Source organism: Typopeltis vanoorti, chromosome 2 (assembly GCF_054136105.1).
Source record: "Typopeltis vanoorti isolate ZY-2024b chromosome 2, IOZ_Tvanoo_1.0, whole genome shotgun sequence".
Lineage (NCBI taxonomy): Eukaryota > Metazoa > Arthropoda > Arachnida > Uropygi > Thelyphonidae > Typopeltis > Typopeltis vanoorti.
This window is the reverse complement of record NC_143550.1, coordinates 40,819,993-40,847,088: the sequence shown is the minus strand read 5'-3', so window position 1 is coordinate 40,847,088 and position 27,096 is coordinate 40,819,993. Positions and strand designations below refer to the sequence as shown.

Sequence of the window (27,096 nt, the reverse complement as noted above, 5' to 3'; positions counted from 1 at the left end):
ATCCTTTATCCAACTCTGAGCAAACAAAGTTTGCGCCTGAAAGTATCTTCAGGACTGAGGCAAGGTAGTACAACAACAGGCAACTCCTTGCAAAGGTGAAGTAAGCTAACATCACTCCTATCTCAGTATCTCCCATAATGCAAAACACATCTTCTTGCAGATATGTATAATGTTATGCATTAATGGAAGGGGCACTACCCAGACTAGTTTCTACCTTTATTGAGGTCTCTTCAGTGGGAGCCATGCCCAAGTGGAGATACCGAGATACGATATTTTTTTCTGGGTAGAAAAAAAATCGCACATTTGGGTGTTCTACGGCAGGATGACTGGGTGCATTATCAAGAATCGAAAGCACTTTAAATTCAAGACCCTTCATTCAAATAGCGTCTAACTTCTGGCACAAAATGTTTGTGGAACCACTCAGTGAAAATATCAAGCTTTTTTGTTGGCCATCCAATGTTCTGGCAATTTTTGAAAATCTACGACTTTCATTGGCCATGGTCTTAATGATCGATTTATGAGCAGTGGTTTTAACATCCACTCTCCTAAAGCATTCGAACAAAATAGGAGTGTTATGCGATCCTTTGAACCCACCAACAGTTTTTTTTTTGCATTTTTGATACGTAAGTTCTGTTTGGCATTTTTTTCCAGAAAAGGTGGTTTCATCCATATTCCAAACTTGTTCACGAGTGTAACTTCCACTTCCATTTTAGTAAGTTTTTGTGGAAATGCTTTAGCAGCTGTTTCATCAGCAGAAGCCATTTAACCTTTAATTTTTATATTATGAAGAGCATGTCTTTTAATAAACTTAGCCAGCCAACCATTGCTTGCATGAAATTTATATTTTTTCCTTGATTGAGATGAAGTATTTGGCTGCAGTTTTTTAATCTGTTCATAAAATCTCAGTGCTGATTGCTTGATGGAATTTCCATCAACTGGCATTCTTTTTTGTACATTATCTTCTATCCACATCACTAAAGCTTTTCGGCCTTTTCTAGAACAACATCTCTTGTGTACGATGATAATTTCGCAGTCGATTTTGTACCAGAACATACCGCTTTTCTAATAACCTCTTCATTTTTCTTTATAGATCCGACAGTTGATTCACTGACTCCAAAATGCTTATCCACAGCCATCACACCTTCTCCAGTTTGAAGACGATCTAAAATTTGAATTTTTATATCCAAGGAATTTTTTTTTTTTTTTTTGGTTATCGGCAACATCATGTGAGGGCTGGATTAAAAATCTTTGGTTAATGAAATGAAAGTCTGAAAATTACATATAGCTTACCATTTATTATTTCTTGGCAAAATTGTTAATTTTATAACGTGATTTTTATTTTGATTTCACTTAAAAAATGCGGCAACTGTGTTGTCTCAAACACCAAATTCAAACTGCTAAGAACTGCTTTTTTATGCGCAGTCAGTTATATAATTCGGGGGAATTCCCAATAAATGAAATTCATAAGAATTTAGAATTTTCTTAATGAAAACGAGAATGCAATTCTACAAAATTCTCAGAATTTTCTTGAATTACAGATTTTTTCTCAACTTATACTTTAGGTTGGTCACAAAAAGTGAATAAAAATCACGTTTCAACCTTTTTTGAGGTCTCCTCAGTGAGTAGCTAGACCCTAGTCCCAAAAAAGGTTGAAACCGGTCTGGGTAGTGACCCCGCCCATAATGCATTGCAGTATACATCTTCTAGTGAGATGTGCTTTACATTATGGGAAAATACTAAGAATAGTGATCAGAGCTTTACCCACCTTTACAATGAGTTGCCCTGGTGTTGTACCATCTTTAGACTTGAACTTTGTTTCAGGCGTAAACTTAATTGTTTGCATACTTGGGATTAGGAGTTAAAATAACCAAGTTTATAAAATAACTTGGTTATCCTAATATACAATATCCCCAAGTTAAAAAACTGATTACATTTATATCTCCTCCAGAGATTTTTATTAAAAATAAAAACACCTTGTTGCAACTTCTATAGGTAAAGTTGATAAGGCTCCGTATTACTATAACCTTGGTAGAAAATTTAGGGTCTAGCTACTCACTGAGGAGACCTCAAAAAAGGTTGAAACCGGTCTGGGTAGTGACCCCGCCCATAATGCATTGCAGTATACATCTTCTAGTGAGATGTGCTTTACATTATGGGAAAATACTAAGAATAGTGATCAGAGCTTTACCCACCTTTACAATGAGTTGCCCTGGTGTTGTACCATCTTTAGACTTGAACTTTGTTTCAGGCGCAAACTTAATTGTTTGCATACTTGGGATTAGGAGTTAAAATAATCAAGTTTATAAAATAACTTGGTTATCCTAATATGTATGTATGTATGTATATATATACACACAAAAAAACAAGATACATTACTATACACAAGTCACACTAATTTGGTCAACCATTAACACTACTGGTTGGGAAAAAACACTACTACATCAGAGTCAAGCCCTGTTATCTGTATGTCTAGAGATTACTAACAGATAAATTAAAAGAAAAGTTAGGCTAGAAGTTAAATTTTATTTGGAAATTTGCACAATGCACTCTATATTCGTTTACTTCAACTTACAGTTTGGCTTAGACACATTAATAATGTTTTCATTATCAGGTTACATGGCCACCAAAGTTTACATCCCTTCCTCAGACACCTAAATAAACAACACCAACACATACAATTCACGAATGAAACTGAAAACCAAAGCTCACTTCCTATTCTGGATGCATTGTCATGTCTTCTCTCGAGGCATTCTGTCTACCACAATTGACACATACCTACTAATACATACAATCAAACTCTTACCAACACCCCTCACAAAAACTTGGAGTCAGTAACATCCTCAAAAACAGTTATAACAATTTGTAATAATGTGGGCAAGCAAGAATTACAAATTATTAGTAATACATTTATTAAAAAAAAAAAAATGTTTATTGCAAAAATACATCAATAAAATTCTTCACAAAACTACATCTAAAAATGAAAATAGCATAGTTTACAGTAAAATCATAGTTATTCCATATATTAAAGGGATATTAGATAAAATAAATAGAATGCTGTATCATTATAACCTTAACTACTTTTAAACCACTTACAAAATTAAAAAAAATCATATTCAATTTTCTCCAACCCCCCCCCCCCCCCAAGTCCACCTTGGGGGTATACCTGGTATATTACAGGTATACACAACTCATTAAACAATGCACAATTCCAACCTGTAGAAAAAGAACACAAATGATACATCAAATTTAACAATCTGGGTAAATCACACCTCTCGGATCACACTCTTAACAACCTACACCAAGCTGACTGAAAAGGAATTACATCACACAAAAACTTGATATAAATGCAAATTTAAGAATGTCTGTAAAATTTTGATCAACCATCCTAACTTAATAATGGTCGCCTAAAAATCCATTGAATATGCCATCCATATTCAATGAAAATTTAGCCCACATAACTTGTATTTCAAGTTTTCCAGCATCCTCACTTTAGGACTATGCAATACTTTCAGCTCTTATTTCAATATTGGCCACCATCAATACTATTTTTTGCTCTAATTTATCTATGAGTAATCTCTAACAAATTACTAACAGATAAATGTTATCAATATGGGATTGGAATATAAACTATTGACTTGGATAATAGGACTTTGATGTAGTATGGTTTTTTCTTTTCTTTCTTTCTTCTCAACAGATCAGGCCAATGGCGTTGGCTAGTGTGACTTTAGCATACTGTGTAGTTTGTCTGTCTCTCTCTGTGTGTGTGTGAGGGAGTGAGTGAAAGATGAGAGAAGTTATGAAACATACATATATAAAGAGCAAGGCAGAAAAGTTACGCACATTATATGGAAAGTAAAATTAAAGAGTGAAAAGATATTTAGGTGTGCAGGATAAATCCACAATTATTGTTATGCTACAAGCAAAGGAAAGAATGAATGTGGAAGAATAACTTTACTGAATGCAGGCAGTATATCCTTATTTCAGAAGCAGGTGCAATTATTCAAGATCACCTCTCCAAGATCTATTATCCTGATGTGTGTGTGTGTAACCACGTACACAACGCTGGATGAGGAGATAGAAGTTCTAGAGCTTTTGCCTAACCTAGAAATTTAGCAATAGAGACACACAGGATATTAGCACTAATGCTAAAGGCATGTTCAGTGAACTGGCTAGACCCTTGACAGGAAAAGGCACAGGCATTCTCAGCTAAGGAAAGATCCCAAAGCAATGTGTAATAATCCCATTGAACAAGGACGCTCAGAGACTGATGTGTAGAGCTAGTAACCATATCAGTATGAAGTGGCTACACATACTCTGCAGTGGTTGAGAAGATTTCAAAGAAGTTGTTAAAAACTTGCATATAGATGTCGGTTAACAGACAACCCATGGGCTGTCTATCATGGGGTCACTAAAGGAGATCATGTCTGAGCAAGCAATTTGTTCATATTTTATAATATTACAGCTGAGTTAGATAAAAGGAATGAATACACTATTATCCTATTGGACTCTGCAAAGGCATTTAATAAAATATCACATGAAAGGCTATCACAAGAAATGGAGAATATGGGATTGGAATATAAACTATTGACTTGGATAACTGGATGGCTGATGGACACATCAGAGAGTGGCATATGGAAGGGTGAATCTGCCAGATTTAAAGTAACCAGCAGTGTGCCTAGAATGTGTCCTTGGACCATTATTCTTAAACACATATATTAATATTAGGAAGGACCTGACCAGAGTTGTTCAAATTTGCTGATGATACAAAAAATAGGCATGGAAATCAAGGATATTACTGAACAGAATAATTTGAATATACTGGAAATGTGGACAAAGATAATGGCTAACAATTTAATGTTAGTTCAAAGTGTAAATTTATGACTTTGGCATGATGAGATTTCCAATGAAATTAAACTTTTGAAGAAATTATATTCTTGTTTAATCCTTTATCCAAGTATAAGTAAACAAAGTGTGTGTGTGAAGTATCTTCATGACTAGGCCACTTATATGCAGTGCTATCAAAAAAGAAACCTCAATAGGCTAATAAAATCCTTACAAATTACCCAATTTAAATTAGTACTCAACCCCCCCCCCTTCTGAGTTCATGCAACAATCCCACAATTTTTGCCATGTTCCAAACACTTCCTGGAAGTCTTTTTGTTGAAGCACATTAAGCACCACTTGCAATTTGTCTTGGATCTCCTTAAAGGTGTTGAACTTCCACCCTTTCAGCTTCAATTTCATTTTTGGAAACAAAGAGGTCACAAGAGGCCAAATCTGGCAAGCAAGAAGGATATAGGACAAATTAGTACTTTAATTTGTCCTACTTATTAGTAAAACAAATTAGTAAATTAGTACTCAAACCCCCCCCCCTTCTGAGTTCATGCAACAATCCCACCATTTTTGCCATGTTCCAAACACTTCCTGGAAGTCTTTTTGTTGAAGCACATTAAGCACCACTTGCAATTTGTCTTGGATATCCTTAAAGGTGTTGAACTTCCACCCTTTCAGCTTCAATTTCATTTTTGGAAAAAAAGAGGTCACAAGAGGCCAAATCTGGCAAGCAAGAAGGATGTAGGACAAACACCATGCTGCTTACTACCAAAAACTATCACACTGTTAAGGTACTGTGGGAAGGAGCATTGTCATGGTGGAGGAGCAAAATGCAGCTTCATCATAGTTCCTGTCTTTTGCGATGAATGTCTTCTCTCAACCATCTTAAAATATTGTGATAGAATTCTGCATTGACTGTCTGAAATTCAAAGGTCAACACAGCAAAAATTGCAAAGACAACTCAGAGGATAATTGCTATGTTAAAATGAACACTGACATGTAAGGATAGCAAAGTCATTTTGCCTCTTCACAATGACTTGATATGATTGGACTACCATGTGCAGATTTGGTCTCCTTAGTTTTAAGTAAGGGAAAAAAAGTTGTGGAAAGGATGTTAGGAAGTGTAACAAAGAAGATATTTGGATTATGGAATGTATTATAGATTATGAGGACAGACAGTATGTGGACTGTAGACACTGGTAAACAGAAGAAAGAGTTTATGTAATAAGGGTCAATAAACTTCTAAAAGGATGTTATATCAAATGATAAGATATTTTTCATTGCATGTAAGGTGGGAGTTACACAAGGTGCTAATAAATAGTCCTAAAGGGGTAAATTAGTAAATAATATGTATGTACAAAAAAATTAAGTTAAGTAATGCAGTATAGTATCTACAAAAAAAAAAACAGACTTTATAATCAAATGTGTTTGCATAAATTAATTCTTTGTAAAAAGTTAAAACTGTCATGCAATTTGTCTGAGTCTGATAACATCTGTTGGAGTTAATTTTCACTTGTACAAAGTGAAAATTTAACTTTGTACAAGTGAAAATTTCATTCATCTCTTGTACGAAGTGCTGACACTCTACCAGAATATGACAAATGCAAGCTATTCATTGCATTTTTCATACATAGGTGGGTCATCAGCCCTCAATAAGAATGTGTAAGATTAGCATGGTCTATGCAGAGAGCCTAGCAAGAACAACTTCCTCTGTTTCTACATTGACTAGACTGATGGGTTTCCTGACTGAGTGCTTCCTGACATGACTGCCATTGGGCAATTAGCTTTGATCTTATAAAATGTCTGTAGTCTGTATTAGGAAACTAACAGTATGTGAAAAAAGAATGAGCTGATCTAGCAGCTACAGTCTCATTTCCTTTAATTCCGAAGTGGCTGGGAATCCAGCACAATCAAACATCAAAATTAAGGGTCTTCATATTGTATAACAGTTGTAACACCTCACAAAGGAGATGGCCTGTAAAGAACTCAAAGAGGCTGTACAAATTACGCACTTTTTTAATACCTCACAAAGCAATTCGAACTTTGTGCAAATAAAAGAGAATCCTGTTGGTAGTGGTAATCTTTTATATGCACATACCCTGATGATGGATGGGATCATCCAACCATTGCAGGTTACTCTGCCTTGCTGAATCATAGGCTTGAGACCCATAATCCAGTTCTGAACATATAAGCATAGGTTATATGCTCGATCTTCACTGAACATATAACAATGAAGATCGGTCAGCACCTCATTCAGTAGAGGACAGAGTGCAAAGAAGATTCAGCTCTCCTGCACTTTTCCCTTACGAATATGTTCAAGGAATGAAGTTTTATGTCAAAGGTGAGTCTTCTGTTGCTACTGGAATAACAATTTGTTCCCATTCTTAATACAGGATCTGGGTGAAGAGTGTATTTCTGGCAGAAAGTTCAGGTTTTCTTTTGAAAACCTGAACCTATTACTAAGAACCCATAAGAGACAGGATTAATTGCTTGTTGAAGTTGTCTTTCAATTACCCTCATGTTATGAGAGTAACAGTAAATTATGAGGTTATCAACATATAGAGCATTGTTTACAGTGAAACAATGCAACATCCTATTCTTGATGATATGGTGGAGATAGCATACTTCCCACCCTGACTTGGAAAGTTTGCCTAGTCAGAAGGTTTTTAATAAATAGAGGAAGGTGTCATCTGAGACATAGGGGACAGAGGTCTTTTAATACTCCACATCTCCACACTGTACCATAAACCTTTCCATGTCAAAGAATACTCAAACCAGATGTTCTTGTTTTGGGAATGTGTCTCTTATACAGCTTTCTAAAGAGATCCAATGGTCCAAAGCCAAATGATGTTTATAAGAGCCACATTGTGTATTGGAGAGGACTTGTTTTCTGAATACTAGAGAAGTCTAGCATTAAACTGTTTTCTCTAATTTCTTACAAAGGTAGATGATCAGAGCAATAGGTCAATAATTGTTTCCTGGTTTTAGGATAGTAATGACAACTGACTTATACCAAGAATCCAGGATCTCTTTCTCTAAGTATTCTGCTATATATTAAGAGAGGAGATCCACAGAAGATGATGGAAGATATTTTATCATTTCATAATGATGTCATCAGGCCCCACTGCACTGGGGTAAGGAAACAAAAAAAATTTCTTTTAGTTCCTCTTTAACCAAATGACTGATTGTATGGCTCAAATCCATTGGTAGAAAAATTTAGCCACTGTTTCTTTGCTGGGGTGCTTAAGGGTCAAAGCTGTATAACTGAGAGGAGACCTCCACATAGCCTTTAAAGGAATGCGGAGAACCGACCAGGGCTTCTGACCTAATGTCCAATCCTCACCTTCTCGTGGTGCACCCTGTTGGGTATCTACTTTGATACTGAACGAACGAGGATGGGCTGGCAATTTGGGATTTAGCCGACCAAATTGTATTCTTATTGGTTAAACCAAAATAAAAAATGATGGTACAACATGACAAAATTTCATGCCGGCTGGGGCGTCGCCCGGTTAAACAAGGCCCCCGTTGTTTTCGCCAGGGAACCAGGGCGAACAGCGAAAAGTCAGCTACTGGAACAAATCTGAAAACAAACCCCAACTCAACATCACCAGAGTTAAAGATCGGTACTATCAACGTAAGAAGCCTGAATGGCAAAGAAATGGAGCTAGCTGAGGAATTAGATAAGTACCAGATCGACATAATAGGGGTGACTGAAACAAAAAAGACCAAAACTGGTGAGATCTTTCTGAGCAATAAATACAAAATGTTATATTCAGGCAATGACAATCAAGGAAAAGAAGGAGTAGCCATAGTATTCAACACAAAATACGAGGCTAATCTTCTTGAATGGCAGTCAGTCTCAAGTAGAGTATTGTGGGCAAATATGAGAATGGGGAACTGGACAATGAGACTTATTTGTGCCTATGGTCCCACAGAAGGTTCTACTAAGGTAGAAGTGGAGGAATTTTTTGAGGCTTTAGAAAAAGCAACTGACACAATGAAAAAGGAAAAGTTGGTCCTTGTTGGGGATCTAAATAGCAGAGTAGGAAATGATTGTGAGACATACAAAAATATTTTGGGAAAATTTGGAGAAAAGAGCAAAGCTAATAATAATGGCAAATATCTGTTGGATTTCTGCTCAGGACATGGACTGGTTATTACTAACACCATGTTCCAACATAAAAATGTGCACAAATTCACATGGAGAGAAGAGGCTAGGAATAAGAAAAGTCTCATTGACTATGTTATTGTTGATAGTGATGTTTTCTCCCTGGTGCAGGACACCAGAGTGTACAGAGGATTTGAAATTGGAAGTGATCACTATTTAGTCTTGAGCAGGATAAAATTGAATTTCATATTGAAAAGAATAACATGTAAGAAAGTTTTAAAGCGAATAAAAGATGAGCAGCTCTCAGATGTGAACTGTAGACTAAAATACAGAAATATTATTGAAAAGAAAATGAAAGAGTTTGAGAACAGGAATCAAACCTTGGAGATTCAGTGGCAAACTCTGAAGGAAACATTGATTGATTCTGCCAGAGAGGCATGTGGTGAGGTTGTGTGCAAGGATAAAAAAATCAGAAGAACTCCCTGGTGGACACAGGAAGTTAAAGAGGCAGTGAAGGAAAAGAAGAAAGCATATCAAAAGTTCCTGGCAAATAAGTCAGCTTTTACTCTTACAGAATACAGAGACAAATGTAAGAAAGCTAAACAGTGTGTAAAACTTGCTAAACAAAAGTCACGGGAGGACTTTGGCAAGAATATAGAAAATAAATATCAAGAAGGTGGCAAAATATTCTGGAGGTTGTTGAAGAAGCTTAGAAATGGAGGAAAGAGTGCTGTAAAAGGAATTACAGATGATAAAGGTGAAATGAAAACAGGAGAAAAAGATATCCTTGAAGTATGGAGTAATTACTTTGAAAAACTGCTAAATGAAACAAGCAGTGATGACAGCACAGTGATAAAAAACACTGACCAGGCATGCAGTCAGGAATACATATCCATACTTGAAGTAGAAAAAGCCATCAAAGGCTTGAAATGTGGAAAGGCAGCAGGAGTAGATGATATTCGACCAGAAATGCTGAAGTATGGTGGTATAAGAGTCTTACAGTGGCTGCACTGCATAGTTCAGAAAGCCTGGACAGAGGGACGAATTCCCGATGATTGGAGTAGAGCTCTCATAGTACCCATATATAAAAAGGGAAATAAAACTGAATGTGAGAATTACAGAGGTATTTCCCTACTGAGTGTTCCTGGCAAGATCTATGCAAGTATACTTGAGAAACGGTTGAGAAGAATTGTGGAAGAAAAGCTTGGTGAAGAACAAGCTGGATTCAGGCCAAATAGAGGCTGTCAGGATCAGATCTTCACTTTACGACAAATAGTCGAGAAAGCATGGGAATATAACACAGATCTGTATTTAAGTTTTGTCGATTTGGAAAAGGCATATGACAAGGTGCCAAGAGAGAAGCTATTCAATACGCTGCAGTTATATGGTGTCAATGGGGCATTATATCAAGCGATACTTAGTCTTTATTTGAGTTGTGAGTCAGCAGTTAGAATTGAAGGAAGTAGAGGAAGATGGTTTAATGTTAAATCTGGTGTGAGACAAGGATGTACATTATCCCCTCTGTTATTCATTATCTATATGGATCACATTATGAAGGAATGTGGTATTAAACCTGATATCAAAATTGGAGATGTTAATGTCAGCTCTTTGCTTTATGTGGATGATGTTATACTTCTAAATAAATCCGCTACAAGTCTGCAAGATTCTCTGACTAAATTGAATAGCTATTGTAATAGATATGGTATGAAGGTCAGCAATAAAAAGACAAAGACAATGAAAATAGGCAGAATCATTGAAAATGTCAACTGTGTTGTGAATGGAGAACCTGTGGAACAAGTAAAACATTTCAGCTACTTAGGCACAATTTTTACTGAAGATGGTAAACTAAATATAGAAATAGACAACAGAATCAGCAAAGCTGGTAAGGTGGGAAGTCAATTGAATAAATTCATATGGAATAAGAAAGAAATTAGTCGGAACACTAAATTAGCTCTATACAAGACTGTGTTCAAACCAACTTTAACTTATGGATCTGAGAGCTGGGTCAGAAGTAAAACACTTGACCAAAGACTAGAGACCGCAGATATGAGAGTCCTGAGAAAGATTAGAGGCGTGAACAGATGACATCAATGGCAATATCATATTAAAAACGAGGATATTAGGAAAGAACTTGACATTGTCAGCATCCAGGAATGCGTTAGCAGAGCTAATCTCAGATGGTATGGTCACTTAAATAGAATGGGAGAGGAAAGATTAGCAAAACAAGTGTTCTCTGCCAGGTTGGCAGGAAAACGACCCAGAGGAAGACCAAGATATAGGTGGATTGATACGGTACAAAGTGCCTTAAACGATAGAAATATAAGATCTGATAATGTTGGAGTCTTGACAAGTAACAGACTGATTTGGAGGAAAATTGTAGATAGGAAGTTAGTAATGATGTAATTTTTTCATGTAGTACTGTCATATCCTGTACACCCCTTGAGGGTACATGGCAGGAATTTGATGATGATGATGATGATGATGATGTTTCTTTGCTCTTTCATTATTGAAAATTCAGGAAATATGAATCTATTGCTGAGATTCTGGCAAAATTTTCTCTCAAAGCAATTGCAGCAGCTTTGGGATCAGCAACAACAGATCCATTATGGTCTAAGGTAGACAAACAGTGGGTTCTGTGCCTACCTTTCATTTTCTGGATTTTATCCCATACAATTCTCATTGATGTAATTTTTTCATGTAGTACTGTCATATCCTGTACACCCCTTGAGGGTACATGGCAGGAATTTGATGATGATGATGATGATGATGTTTCTTTGCTCTTTCATTATTGAAAATTCAGGAAATATGAATCTATTGCTGAGATTCTGGCAAAATTTTCTCTCAAAGCAATTGCAGCAGCTTTGGGATCAGCAACAACAGATCCATTATGGTCTAAGGTAGACAAACAGTGGGTTCTGTGCCTACCTTTCATTTTCTGGATTTTATCCCATACAATTCTCATTGCATTTGGTTGTTTGAGTATTCATTGATGTAAAATGGATCCAAGATTGTTTTTGACTCTGAAGTCTCACAAAACACTTTAGCATGAGCATGTTTAAAAACTATTAAGTTTGATGTGGTGAGGTATCTACAATATATATATTCCATGTTCTGTTTTGATCTTTTTTGGCTACCTGGCACTCTGGGTTCCACTAAGGCTTTGGATAGAGCAGGAATTGAAATGATTTTTTGTAATTGAGGCTGTTGCTGCCTTGATAATACAATCTGCTACATAATTTATTGCTTCACTGATAAGTGTCTGACTGACCGTATCAGAAATGAATTTGGAAAGATGGTGAAAGGCATTCCAGTCAGCCTGGGTCCCACAAAGAACAGGAAAATGATCTCTTCCATATATGTTCTCTTTGACATCCTATATGTGCAGTGGAAAAATGGCAGGGGAGCATATTATAAGATCTATTGCAGAATATGAGTAGGTAGGCATATGGAAGAAGGTATTAAGTCCATTATTCAACAGGGAGAGATCATTATTGTCAAGAACTCATTCAATGATGCGACACCTCATTCATTCATTCATGTTGACACTGCTCTACAGAGTGTTGTGCCCATTAAAGTCACCCCATAAGGAGTACAGGCTCAGGCAGTTGCAATATAAGATTATCAAATTTCATCTCATTTATAATGTGATGGTGGTTAATAAACTGATCATACTGTATAAGAAATCCCACACAAGCAAATCACTACTGCTTCCAGAGCAGTATTAAGCTGGACAGGATGGAAAGGAGTATGACTATCCACTAGGATAGCTACTCCACCATGAGCAGAACCATCTCCAGTTCTGTCCTTGCATACAACAGTGAAATTTTTAAGGCAGGATCCTCACCAGGTTTTAAATATGTTTCTTGCAAAGAGAAAGGCTTATATTTATACAGCAAAATCTTAATATCATCAATATTCTGGCACAACCCATGATGGGTTCATTGTAAAAATTTTCCAATTGTTTTGGCTTTGTAAACTTGTCTGATTTCCAAGAGGGTTAAGGGCCTACCTTCATCAAATCCATCAAATGATTTTGGGAAGTATGGATGGCCTTATATCATCTGACGTGTCAGGATCAGTTGGTAAGTTTAATTTACTTTCCATTTTTTTCAGTGGACTTTCTGGTGGTTTATCTTTAAGTGATTTCCTTGCCATAATTTTTTTGACAGATGGGTTCTCATCAAATGGAACCATTTTTGGAGCTGCTTCTGGAGAGAATGTATATAGAGTGATCGATGTGTTTAGCAGAGAAACACTGACAATCATAAAGTCAGGTATGGTGAGAAGAGTGACAATTTTTCTATTGGCTTGTCATCTGTTGCATGGATGATCAGAAAAACTGGTATCACATTTTTTTGTTTCTTACTTCTGTTACCAAATGATGTATCTTTGGTATCAGTACTTGGTTGGAACCTTATTAGAGCCCCCTCAAACATTTGAGGATGAAGGATTCATGTTCAAGAAAATTTTTTTTGTCTGGCACCAGAGCTCCCCACCCACCACAGTCACATATTGGACGTCCATTGGCTGGCAAGTAATGATTGTGCTCAGGCGTGGATATACAATTGGTCCTCGCCAGGTCATCTAGGACCACCTGGCTTGCCGAAGCAGAGGCCAGAGTAATGCAAGACTACCAGGATTCCCTTTCCAGATGTCCATGGGTTGCACAGCACGGAAAACATGGCAGCAGGGTGTTGGACCCCATGATGGATGGTGGTCTGGAAGAAAGGATAGTAAAAAAAAGACTCAGCAGAAGTAGAGTCAAGAATATGGGAAGAAAAGCAAAGAAAAAGAGGAAGAATGAAAAGGGCCAATACCATCACTGGGAGGTCCCCTCTACCAGAAACAGGCATGCCATGGTGAGGGTCACTTTGGGAAATACTGCTTTAAATCATTAGTAAGGTTCACTAATGAAGAGGACAATCTTGGCCACACCCTAATTCTGCACTGAAGTTTGTCCCATGAATGTTCTGTTAGTTGACAATGTGAGCTAGTACTGTAATTTCATTAGACTAAGTTTACACTCACTATTTCATGATGACAATCATATTAGAAGGTAAGAGCTGCTACCACAAATTACCACATTGAAGAGGACATAGAACTGTCCAAAATATCATTGTAGGAGCTAGCAGTTATAATTCCATGCTTCATGAATAGTCAACTTAATCTATAACATAGGAAGCAATCTGACATCACTACATTGTCACTCATTATTGCTTGGACAAGGGACACTTAGATGAAAAGCATTATTCAGGCATACTCCATACCGAAATATGTCTGTTAGATTGAAATCAGTCCTTTGGACTGATTTCCATCATTCCACAAATCCAGATTCTGCACCTTGGCCAGTGGTAATTGATAGCATGTATTCATTACTGTTAAAAGTTTGTGGACTGCATAACTGATGGAACTACTCATGGCTATTTTCAAAAATCTCCTCATAAATCACACGTTTTCTCTGGGATCTGATGGCAAAATGAGGAAGCCAGTCTTCTCAAGGATTGTTGGCTCCAGTCATTTAGTATTTTAGAGCTGTCCATATGTATCCTGGGACTCAGTGTCACCTGTGGACTTCTTTTCTTCAGTACATCATTTCTGAAATGCTGCTAATTCTTTCCATGTACTTATTATTGCTGTGCATAGAAGATTGAAATGACTTCTAAACAAACCAAATATTCAAGAGAGATAATTTTAATCTAATAAGAAAAGCCACTAAACTGCTATCACCAAACAATATAATGAATGTCTGTTTACATGTGTACAGCATCACTCTTACTAACTACATACTACCTAAATGATCTATCACTGTGGCTATTAAACTTCAAGAAGACAGAGGAAAAAAAACAAAACAAAACTGGTGGTTGAATTTTTGTAACTAAAAGAATTATAGACACGTAAACACAAGAATATTTAATATTTGCCAAATATTTCAGTCTGAAAATAACAGACTATCTTCAGTGGCTACATAGGAACAGTTTTTAAGAAGGTGGAATACCAACAATTGATCATTCAAAAGTAGAATGAGCTGCGTGATGTTACATTGCTAAGCATGAAAAAGAGGTAAAAATTTCATCAGAGTAATGATTAAATTATAGGTATTAATTCACAATTTCATATAATAATCTATAAATAATTAAATTATTTATAGATTAATGTCTAATGTTATTTATAAATTATAAATTTATAAATAACATTAGACTAATGTAGGAATTAAAAGTCTCAATTAAAAAAAAAAATTAATGTGTTACCCTGATTAAACTTTCCCACATTTTTGATAAATATAAACAGTCATTTCGATTCATGTTAGGGGGTTGAAGTAAGGTCTCAGCACTCTCTTTGAATAGGCATTCAAATTTATAGCGACATCTGTGTAGAAGGAGAGTCTTGGACCAGAGGATGTTGTGGATTGTCTCTATCCCGTGCTGAGCCAATCCAGATTTATCGGATTTGTTGTGCTGAATGTATGATTGATGTTCTTGGATTCTTTTTTCTATAGAGCATCCTGTTTGTCCAAAGTAGGACAATTGCGGTTACAAGGAACTTGATACACACCAGACAGAGACATAGTTGAGCATTTATCTTTAGAAGAGGGGAAATAGGTGGATATTTTGTTAATAGGTATATAAGCGGCTGTTAAATCATATTTCTTCAGAATTCTTGAAATTGGTTCTGAAATCCTGGAAATATATGGAATTGGAACTCAATGTATTGAATCTTTGTTGTTCTGGATTGGATTGTAGAATCGAACAGATGTTGTGTACTTTTTTCGGAGAAGCCATTTAATTTCATGTGATGTTTGATAGCTGAAAGCTCTTTCTGTAATTCATGAGGAGTTAAACAATTAGTTCTAGCTCATCGGATTAAACATTTTATGATTCCTGTTTTTTGATAAGGATGATGAGCAGATTGTTTGAGAATATAACATCCAGTGAAAGTGAGTTTTCTATAAACTGTTGTTGTTAGAATACCTGAAGGTGAATGGATGAGGACGACGTCTAAAAAGGATAACTTGTCTTTTTCAATCTTCATGGTAAACTTAATACAAGGATGTAAGGAATTGATTCTGGCTAAAAAGGATGGTGAGGAATCTCTGTTATGAGGCCACACTGAAAAGATGTCATCTATATATCTCACCCAAAAGGATGGTTGAAGGAATATAGATGAAAACAGGATGTCTTTTAGACGTTACAAATAAAAGTTGGCTAGAGCAGGTGAAAGTGGACTTCCCATGGCTGTTCCTTCCACTTGGTTGTAGAATTTGTTTTGACACGAGAAATATCCAGAGTGCATCACGAAATCAAATAATTTTATAATGCCTTGTGGGAAGATGTCAGCAAGTAATTATAAAGTCTCTTTGAGAGGTACATTAGTATATAGAGATTCTACATCGAAGTTCACCATAAGATCAGTAGGTTGTAATGAGATATTTTTTAAATTTATTTAGGAAATCCGAAGAGATTTTCAAAAAAGAGCGTGATTTGCCTATATGTGATTTTAATATTTTCGCTAAATATTTGGCTATGCGATAAGTAGTTGAATCAATACAGTCCACAATAGGACGAAGAGGAATATCTGTCTTGTGTCAAGTTCTTGGTATGTTGAGCAATCTCGAAGTAAAAGAGAAATTTTTCTTCTATAGTTTGAAAAATTCATAATTACTGTCGCTTTTCTTTGTCTGCTTTAGTGATGACAAGGTGACAGTTGCTTCTTAAGAAATGTAGCACTTTCTTTTCAGAAGGAGATATGTTGGAAGGAGGAAGCTTGGCTTTAAGTAACGTAGAAGCAACTTCTAGGCAGAGAGAATCAGCCTTTTCATTGGAAAGATGACTAAGGTTCCGTTCGTTAACCAGGAAAATCTTTTTAGGGACTATAGCAAAATTTGATGAGTGTTTCACTACTCAATAAAGGGCAACCGGACACGTTGATGACCCAATTATCTGGAACTTGGAAAGGCTTGATTTGTCTAGAAACAAGAACATCAAATTTGCGGTTTAGATGTTGATTCCGTTTTTTATATGAACGTTGTATAGAGCATTTAGCCACATTAAGAACTATGTCAGAAAGATGTGGGTCTAAGTTTGTGGAGATAAAGGTAGGGAGATCAGAAACTTAACAAATGTTAATGGCAAGATCATGTTTAGATGCTATGAGTTGATTATGGATTAAAGCTAAACTGGTGTTTCTGTAGATATTATGAGCTCCAGGAGATTTGGTTTCTTTTTTCTTAGCAAAATTAGGAATAATCTTATTTTCGCAGCATTTTTTCAGAAAGATGATCCTTGCTCGCAACTTACCTTGTATTAATAATAATTTATCTAATTTACCGGTTTTTTTGGTAAAGTTTTCCCCGTGAAGGAATAGAATTTTACTCTTTAGACATTTTTGACATTAAGAATTGTAGACACGTAAACACAAGAATATTTTAATATTTGCCAAATATTTCAGTCTGAAAATAACAGACTATCTTCAGTGGCCACATAGGAACAGTTTTTAACAAGGTGGAATACTAACAACTAATCATTCAAAAGTAGAATGAGCTGCGTGATGTTACATTGCTAAGCATTAAAGAGAGGAAAAAATTTCACCAGAGTAATGATTAAATTATAGGTATTAAAATTTAATAAAAGTTTTTTAATGGAATACTTGTCAATGGCTTCAATACTAAGAGGACATGATTTCTGGATGTATTTTTGCTACTTTCAAGGTACTCTAGTTCTTTGTTAATTGGATTTGATGCTTCAAACATTCCTGACAGCATCATGTTAAATAAATGTAGAAGCTTGATATTTCTTGTAATAATTGTAATAAAAGATTCTTGAGAATTAAGTACAGAGTGTTCCCTAAAGGAAACACCTGTAAAAATAAATGAGAAAATGCATTTTCAAAATATTAACATTTCATTAACATTACATATTTTATCATGTGTATAATTTAATTTAATACAAAAATCATACAGTAGAGCGTTTCATTTCCCTCTATTATTGTTGTTAAGTATATATTATTTGATGACCATTTGCGCCTGCCAATATATTCTAAGGAAGACTACTAAAATATAATTTAGGTGACCATGAAATAAAGTTGGGACTTGAGTAAGAATTTCATAACTATCACAGCTGTCCCACAAGTGAAACAAACACAATTATTTTTTTTATTAACGAAGTATGTAACTCAAACTGAGTAAAATTACTATGTTACCTGCGAATAGCTTTACTTGCTCTCTCCATTCACTTTTTTTTGAGCAACTATGGATATATTACTGAAACTAAAATGATGAAAGATTGAAATTTTATTCAGCCATCAAACACTAAGAATGTGGACCAAAAATTTTCCAAGACATCACCTTCGTTTACCACCAGCAAGAAATTCTCAGAGTTGATATCCTGAAAATAAAATGCAAGTTTAAACAAGAGCACAATAAATAAAAAGAAATTTGCTGGTAAAGACACTGTTCAATTTTTTTTTTTTTTAAATATATTCCATATCTCCAACTCAAGCCTGACCAGAGAGATTTTAAAAGATTGTAGCTCACAGTGACGTGAGATGAATCTGCAATCCATTTCAGTTACAATGTCTTTAACTGTAGGCCTGATTGGCCAAATGGAGCATCTCTGCTCTAAGATTTGTAAATCTGAATCCAGTCCACTGCAGGGATGGTTGTTTGCAAATGTTTTTAGGCAATATATGAATTTCACTGCCTGGCATAAAACTACTCTACTTATTGAAGACCTGAAACAGTTTGAAAAAGTTGCTGTATGGTCTGTGGAGCAGGATTTTAAGATTTCTGACCCTCAGCTCACCAATAGTACTAACATGCTATGGGTTTACAACATTTGTAAGGAGGAATAAAAATAAAATAAATAAATAAATAAATAATAAAAAAAAAAACTCATTTATTTCAATGTTTATATGATAATCCTTTACTATGTGAACAGACTTCAGTAAAAAAAAAGATTTCACAAGTGGCTAAAGCAACATTTACCATATTCCAAGAAATAAAACATGCAAATTACGAGCCATTATGTCACTAGGTTCAAAATATGAAATAACTAACATGTTTGCGAACTGAAGACAAAACAGACTAAATAAATCTTTACAGAACAAAAAAGCAGAGCAATAAAGAGTTTGGCAAGGTTGGATGGATTATGACTGAAGCAACCATGGCTATGAAAAAAGCAAATTATGCCTGCTTTCTCTGGTCAGTAGCTTGATTTGTGGTATGAAAACTACAGTTTCCAGGAGAGAAAACTCTGCCATCTCCATATCCATATGAGACTGGTTAGCTGATCATTAGTTAACAAGCCCTCATAAAGATTACTTGTATCCTAGACAGGATTGAAGTCTAGTTCTTTCCAACTGAAGCAGAGCATTAAATACAAAGCAAATATAATCTTATAGAACAAAATACTTTGTTCTATAAGATTATATTATAAAATTCCCTCATATTATAGGATGAAAATTCAAAATACTGTAGATAAAGAAAGAGTTCAAAAACAGTCCTTTAATTAAACTGAGGATGACCTTCCAAGACACAAAGATTTATGGAAATTAAAGATAGCTTTTTAGGAAGAGAACAGGATAATATTGATTTTTATAATCAGCTACAAAACATATATAATAAAATAAATAAAAATGATTACATAATTTTAGCAGGAGACTTAAATGCAAGAATTGGAAACACGAAAATTAATAATAATATAGGAATACATGGAGAACACACTCTAAATAGAAATGGTAAAAAATTGATTGACTTTGTAGTTTATAATAACCTAAAAATAATGAATTCCTTCTATAAACATAAAGACATACATAAATATACTTGGAGAGCAAGAGGATGGAAATCAATATTAGATTACTTCATTTTAAATGAAAAGACATCAAAATTTTCACTAGATGTTAGAGTTCACAGAGGATATGAAATAAGCAGTGACCACTACCCTGTTAAAATAAAATTAAGATTACCACCTAAATGGCTACAAGTAACAAGAACAGAAAGAAAAATTGAAACATTTGTTTATAAAACTAGACTATTGAATGACACAAACGTACAATGGCTATATGAACAAAGAATTAACCAATATCTAGATAAAATAAAACAAAATGAAGAAATAGAAATAGAATAGCTTAATATAAAAACGATACTAAATGCAGCAGCAAACGAAAGCTTAGGAAAGACCAAAAAATTCAATAAAAGAAAAAACTGAGGATCTGGGATGATACTATCAAAGAAATAATCAAAAAGAAAAAAGAAGCCTATCACAAATGGTTAAGCAGTAAAAGATTAGAAGATGAAATAGAATATAAAAGAATAAGAGCCATAGCTAAAAGAGAAGTCAGAAAAAGACAGAGAATCATGGAATAAATTTGTTTCTAATTTAGAACATGATTTATATAAAATAAGACCCAATGTATATAAGATTTTGAAACACCTAAATGCAGATACCAAAGAAAACATAAAATTAAACACTGAATTGAAATTAGAAGAATTTCTAAATTACTACACAGAACTGTGGACAGACAAATATTTTAAAAAAGACAACTGGCAAACAATTAGCGAAAATGAAAAGGAAATAACTGAAGAAGAATTAGAAATCAGCCTGAAAAAAACAAGAAATGGAAAATCACCTGGAGAAGATAAGCTAGGTTCAGAACTATATAAATACGCAGGAACAAGATTCAAAGAAAGACTCTTATTATTTTTAAATAAAATTTACTCAACTGGTATCCACCCAATAGAATGGAAAAAAGCAATTGTGATTCCTATCTTTAAGAAAGGTAATAGAGATGACCCTAAAAACTATAGAGGTATCAGTATACTAAATTCCTGTTACAAAATATATAGCAGAATCTTAAATAACAGGCTAATGAAATATTCCGAAAACTTTATTCTAGAGGTACAGAATGGATTTAGAAAAGGACAATCATGTATAGACCCAGCCTTTTGCCTAAAATTAATAATAGAGAAAAGAAGAGAATATAATTTAGAAACACATATTGCATTTACTGACTTTGAAAAAGCATTTGACAAAGTTAAAAGAAAAACATATTATTTAACATATTAAAAGAAAGACAAATACCAAATTATATCCTAAAAGTTATCACAAGTATATATGAAAATAATCAAATACAAATAAGATTAAATCACGAGCTATCATATACAAGAGAGATAAACCAAGGGGTCCGACAGGGATGTCCCCTCTCAGCAACTCTTTTTAATATCTACTTAAATGAAATAATAATAAAATGGAGTAAAAATTTACATCAAGGAATTAAACTTTCACCTACAGTTAACTTAAACACTCTCCTCTTTGCAGACGACCAAATAATAATTACAAATTCTGAAGATAACTTACAGAAAGCTATTTTAAATCTAAGTGAGCTATCCAAAGATTATGGTATGATAATATCAACAGAAAAATCAAAAACTATGGCCTTTAAAGGACAAGATCCAGCAAGAACTAAGATAGTAATAGATAACAAGATCTTAGAACAGGTGAATTCGTTTAACTACCTAGGATGTATGATCACATATGAAAATGAAAAAAAGATATAAACGTAAAAATTGCAAAATATTTAAAAATAACAGGTGTAATTAACTTTATATTTAAACCAAACCTAGTTCAAAAACAAACCAGGCTAAAAGTATACAATACATTAGCCTTATCGGTCTTAATGTATGGAAGCGAAATCTGGACAATAAAACAAAAAGACAAACAAAGATTAACAACAGCAGAAATGAAGTTAATGAGAAAAACTGCAAAGTATACTCTATTTGATCACAAAAGAAACAAAGATATTATGAAAGAATTAAACCAAGAACCAGTAATAGTAAAAATTAAAAAATATAAGCATAAATGGATGGAACACGTTCAAAGAATGAAAACAGAAAGATTACCAAAACAAGCCTTCAAGTACAAGCCATTAGGAAAAAGAAAACCAGGACGTCCTCTTAAACGATTCAACGATGACTTCTAAGGCTGGAACAGGCCATGCTAGGCCTAAATCCTTGATACGTATGATGATGATGATGATGAAAGAGAGCTTTTTAAATATTTGAGGAAAACTTTTTTTTAATGTTTTTTTTAAAAAAAAACATTAAAAAATGAGAATAATGAGAAATCATAAACAATTTCCAAAAAATTCGGGGGAAAAGAACTTATCATGCTATCTGAAATAAAAAAAAAAAAGGGTTCCCTGGGGCTGTTGCTTAGAGGAATCATTTCACACAAACTCACTTGTGCCAAATGATTCCTCTAAGCAACAAAGCTACATTCCTAACTTGTTAACCCATTCAGCAGTGACATCTCGTGTCAGAAATTTGCATTTAGGAAGATAATAATTACCTTCACTACTTTGAATTAATATGAATTGAAATTAATAATCCAATTAGCAAACAATACAAATCTTTTGTTTGCTTTACTTTGAATAACAATTATTTATATGATTCATATGAATAAATCTAATTAGCAAACAATGAGGTGGAATCTTTTCTCATCATGTTTTAATAAGTATTTTGATAAGATAGTCGCATTATTGAGTGACTGCTTTGTAAAGGTATAAAAAAGGAGAAAGATGACTAGCAGGCTCATGAACAGTACAAAGATTAGGCAAGAAAAATTATCAGCAAGGTAAGGAAGGCGCAATCAGATCATGAGAAGAAACTAGTCGAGCAGGCCAAAGAAAATTGCAAAGAATTCTTTCAATACATGGCAAGTAAGAGGAAGAATGATTATGGAAGAATAATCTTAATGAGTGCTGAATGATGACAGAAACAGATAAAATAGTTGAGTTAATGAGTGACCACTTTTGCAAGGGTATATTATCCAAGTGAGGTTACTGCTGTGACATATGTGATAGGGACTGGTGTGTGTGTGGGAACAGAGGTGAATGAATTGGAGGTTCTTAGGATATTGCAGAATCTCAAAGTAAATATGGCCATGGGATTAAATGGGATATCAAAGTACTTTGATCCACTCTCCTAAGAACAAACTCCATTCTCTAGTGTATGAAGTTACCTGTGTCTTAACCTACTATGAACAGACCTGTTAACATCTGCCTTGGAGAACAAATACATTCAATATCATTATTATAGCAAGTCTAGACTGGTGTGTCCAAAGTGTGGCAAACTATGCTTCGGACATTCCATCACACAGGATTAGATGGAAGAAAACTAATCAGCAATACAGAAGTTGTTACAGTTCAGAAAGATTATTTTTTTGGAGCCAGTAATAGCTATAAAGCATTCTCCTAACCTCAACAAGTATTGCTACATCAATCTGCCAAAAATGTGGGAGACTATCATCCTAAGTTCAACTCCTAGACAAATGTAATACTTCTTTTATCCACCATTACAGGGCACCAATTTAGGACTTTACATCTTTTGTCCATTACAATTTGAATTAATCATTGTTGTGTGTAAACAGTAACATGTTTCCACTGAACATGCTGGTTTGAAATCCATCACAAAATAAGGCAGTAAATAAACATCTTTTAATAATTTAGTTTTGTTAGGTGTTGTAATATTGTTAAAATAAGTTATGAATACCGTCCAACACCTAAGTTTGTCAACTATATATTTGGTCTGAGGTTGAAACAAACAGAGCAATATATCTAATAGACCTAGGAATATAGAGAGTAATGATCAAAAATTGTTTAGAGATGGTCTGAGTAAGTGAAAACAGAGGGGAGAGAGAGAGAGAAAGGACCTAATAAGGGACATATATTATGGAACTATGGATTAGAAAGAGGGATTTGTATGGACTTTGAATATAGCTAAGAAGGGGGGAGGGTTTCAGTTTTAACTGAGACACATATGATGGGCAATATGCAAAGATGACAAGTGAATAAATAAGGTAGAAGCAAAATGGGTAAACAGTGAAATCAGGAAAACAGTATGGAAAAAAAAGTCATAAGAGCTAACAATGATCAAAAGCATCAATAAAAGCTGCAGGTTAGAAAAGTGACGAACATGGTAAGAAAGAAAAGTGCAATATGAGAGCAGTTAGTAATGCCAATGAAAATCCACTGCAGTTTACTGCTATATGGTGAGCAAGAGGAGGAATAATTAAAGGAGGATGCAAGGGGTGCTTAAGGGTCAGGGGGTGCTTAAGGGTCAAAGCTGTATAACTGAGAGGAGACCTCCACATAGCCTTTAAAGGAATGCGGAGAACCGACCAGGGCTTCTGACCTAATGTCCAATCCTCACCTTCTCGTGGTGCACCCTGTTGGGTATCTACTTTGATACTGAACGAAAGAGGATGGGCTGGCAATTTGGGATTTAGCCGACCAAATTGTATTCTTATTGGTTAAACCAAAATAAAAAATGATGGTACAACATGACAAAATTTCATGCCGGCTGGGGCGTCGCCCGGTTAAACAAGGCCCCCGTTGTTTTCGCCAGGGAACCAGGGCGAACAGCGAAAAGTCAGCTACTGGAACAAATCTGAAAACAAACCTCAACTCAACATCACCAGAGTTAAAGATCGGTACTATCAACGTAAGAAGCCTGAATGGCAAAGAAATGGAGCTAGCTGAGGAATTAGATAAGTACCAGATTGACATAATAGGGGTGACTGAAACAAAAAAGATCAAAACTGGTGAGATCTTTCTGAGCAATAAATACAAAATGTTATATTCAGGCAATGACAATCAAGGAAAAGAAGGAGTAGCCATAGTATTCAACACAAAATATGAGGCTAATCTTCTTGAATGGCAGTCAGTCTCAAGTAGAGTAATGTGGGCAAATATGAGAATGGGGAACTGGACAATGAGACTTATTTGTGCCTATGGTCCCACAGAAGGTTCTACTAAGGTAGAAGTGGAGGAATTTTTTGAGGCTTTAGAAAAAGCAACTGACACAATGAAAAAGGAAAAGTTGGTCCTTGTTGGGGATCTAAATAGTAGAGTAGGAAATGATTGTGAGACATACAAAAATATTTTGGGAAAATTTGGAGAAAAGAGCAAAGCTAATAATAATGGCAAATATCTGTTGGATTTCTGCTCAGGACATGGACTGGTTATTACTAACACCATGTTCCAACATAAAAATGTGCACAAATTCACATGGAGAGAAGAGGCTAGGAATAAGAAAAGTCTCATTGACTATGTTATTGTTGATAGTGATGTTTTCTCCCTGGTGCAGGACACCAGAGTGTACAGAGGATTTGAAATTGGAAGTGATCACTATTTAGTCTTGAGCAGAATAAAATTGAATTTCATATTGAAAAGAATAACTTGTAAGAAAGTTTTAAAGCGAATAAAAGTTGAGCAGCTCTCAGATGTGAACTGTAGACTAAAATACAGAAATATTATTGAAAAGAAAATGAAAGAGTTTGAGAACAGGAATCAAACCTTGGAGATTCAGTGGCAAACTCTGAAGGAAACATTGATTGATTCTGCCAGAGAGGCATGTGGTGAGGTTGTGTGCAAGGATAAAAAAATCAGAACTCCCTGGTGGACACAGGAAGTTAAAGAGGCAGTGAAGGAAAAGAAGAAAGCATATCAAAAGTTCCTGGCAAATAAGTCAGCTTTTACTCTTACAGAATACAGAGACAAATGTAAGAAAGCTAAACAGTGTGTAAAACTAGCTAAACAAAAGTCATGGGAGGACTTTGGCAAGAATATAGAAAATAAATATCAAGAAGGTGGCAAAATATTCTGGAGGTTGTTGAAGAAGCTTAGGAATGGAGGAAAGAGTGCTGTAAAAGGAATTAGAGATGATAAAGGTGAAATGAAAACAGGAGAAAAAGATATCCTTGAAGTATGGAGTAATTACTTTGAAAAACTGCTAAATGAAACAAGCAGTGATAACAGCACAGTGATAAAAAACACTGACCAGGCATGCCGTCAGGAATACATATCGATACTTGAAGTAGAAAAAGCCATCAAAGGCTTGAAATGTGGAAAGGCAGCAGGAGTAGATGATATTCGACCAGAAATGCTGAAGTATGGTGGTATTAGAGTCTTACAGTGGCTGCACTGCATAGTTCAGAAAGCCTGGACAGAGGGACGAATTCCCAATGATTGGAGTAGAGCTCTTATAGTACCCATATATAAAAAGGGAAATAAAACTGAATGTGACAATTACAGAGGTATTTCCCTACTGAGTGTTCCTGGCAAGATCTATGCAAGTATACTTGAGAAACGGTTGAGAAGAATTGTGGAAGAAAAGCTTGGTGAAGAACAAGCTGGATTCAGGCCAAATAGAGGCTGTCAGGATCAGATCTTCACTTTACGACAAATAGTTGAGAAAGCATGGGAATATAACAAAGATCTGTATTTAAGTTTTGTCGATTTGGAAAAGGCATATGACAAGGTGCCAAGAGAGAAGCTATTCAATATGCTGCAGTTATATGGTGTCAATGGGGCATTATATCAAGCAATACTTAGTCTTTATTTGAGTTGTGAGTCAGCAGTTAGAATTGAAGGAAGTACAGGAAGATGGTTTAATGTTAAATCTGGTGTGAGACAAGGATGTACATTATCCCCTCTGTTATTCATTATCTATATGGATCACATTATGAAGGAATGTGGTATTAAACCTGATATCAAAATTGGAGATGTTAATGTCAGCTCTTTGCTTTATGCGGATGATGTTATACTTCTAAATAAATCCGCTACAAGTCTGCAAGATTCTCTGACTAAATTGAATAGCTGTTGTAATAGATATGGTATGAAGGTCAGCAATAAAAAGACAAAGACAATGAAAATAGGCAGAATCATTGAAAATGTCAACTGTGTTGTGAATGGAGAACCTGTGGAACAAGTAAAACATTTCAGCTACTTAGGCACAATTTTTACTGAAGATGGTAAACTAAATATAGAAATAGACAACAGAATCAGCAAAGCTGGTATGGTGGGAAGTCAATTGAATAAATTCATATGGAATAAGAAAGAAATTAGTCGGAACACTAAATTAGCTCTATACAAGACTGTGTTCAAACCAACTTTAACTTATGGATCTGAGAGCTGGGTCAGAAGTAAAACACTTGACCAAAGACTAGAGACCGCAGATATGAGAGTCCTGAGAAAGATTCGAGGCGTGAACAGATGGCATCAATGGCAATATCATATTAAAAATGAGGATATTAGGAAAGAACTTGACATTGTCAGCATCCAGGAATGCGTTAGCAGAGCTAATCTCAGATGGTATGGTCACT

At 35.0% G+C, this 27,096-nt stretch overlaps 1 protein-coding gene across 5 annotated transcripts in view; it reads right to left on the bottom strand.

Annotated features, from left to right (window-relative positions):
* Window positions 1-27,096, bottom strand: part of LOC150108954 (uncharacterized) — a 243,700-nt gene that overhangs the window by 166,238 nt on the left and 50,366 nt on the right. For 4 of the 5 annotated variants that reach the window (XM_090404513.1, XM_090404522.1, XM_090404504.1 and 1 more), the window contains exon 3: window positions 18,137-18,321. The exons of the other annotated variant lie outside the window; for it this stretch is intronic. In XM_090404513.1, coding sequence (XP_090260639.1) covers window positions 18,137-18,165 — 29 coding nt within the window. In that variant the 5' untranslated portion in view covers window positions 18,166-18,321. The remainder of the gene's footprint in view (window positions 1-18,136; window positions 18,322-27,096) is intronic. 5 annotated transcript variants of the gene reach the window in all.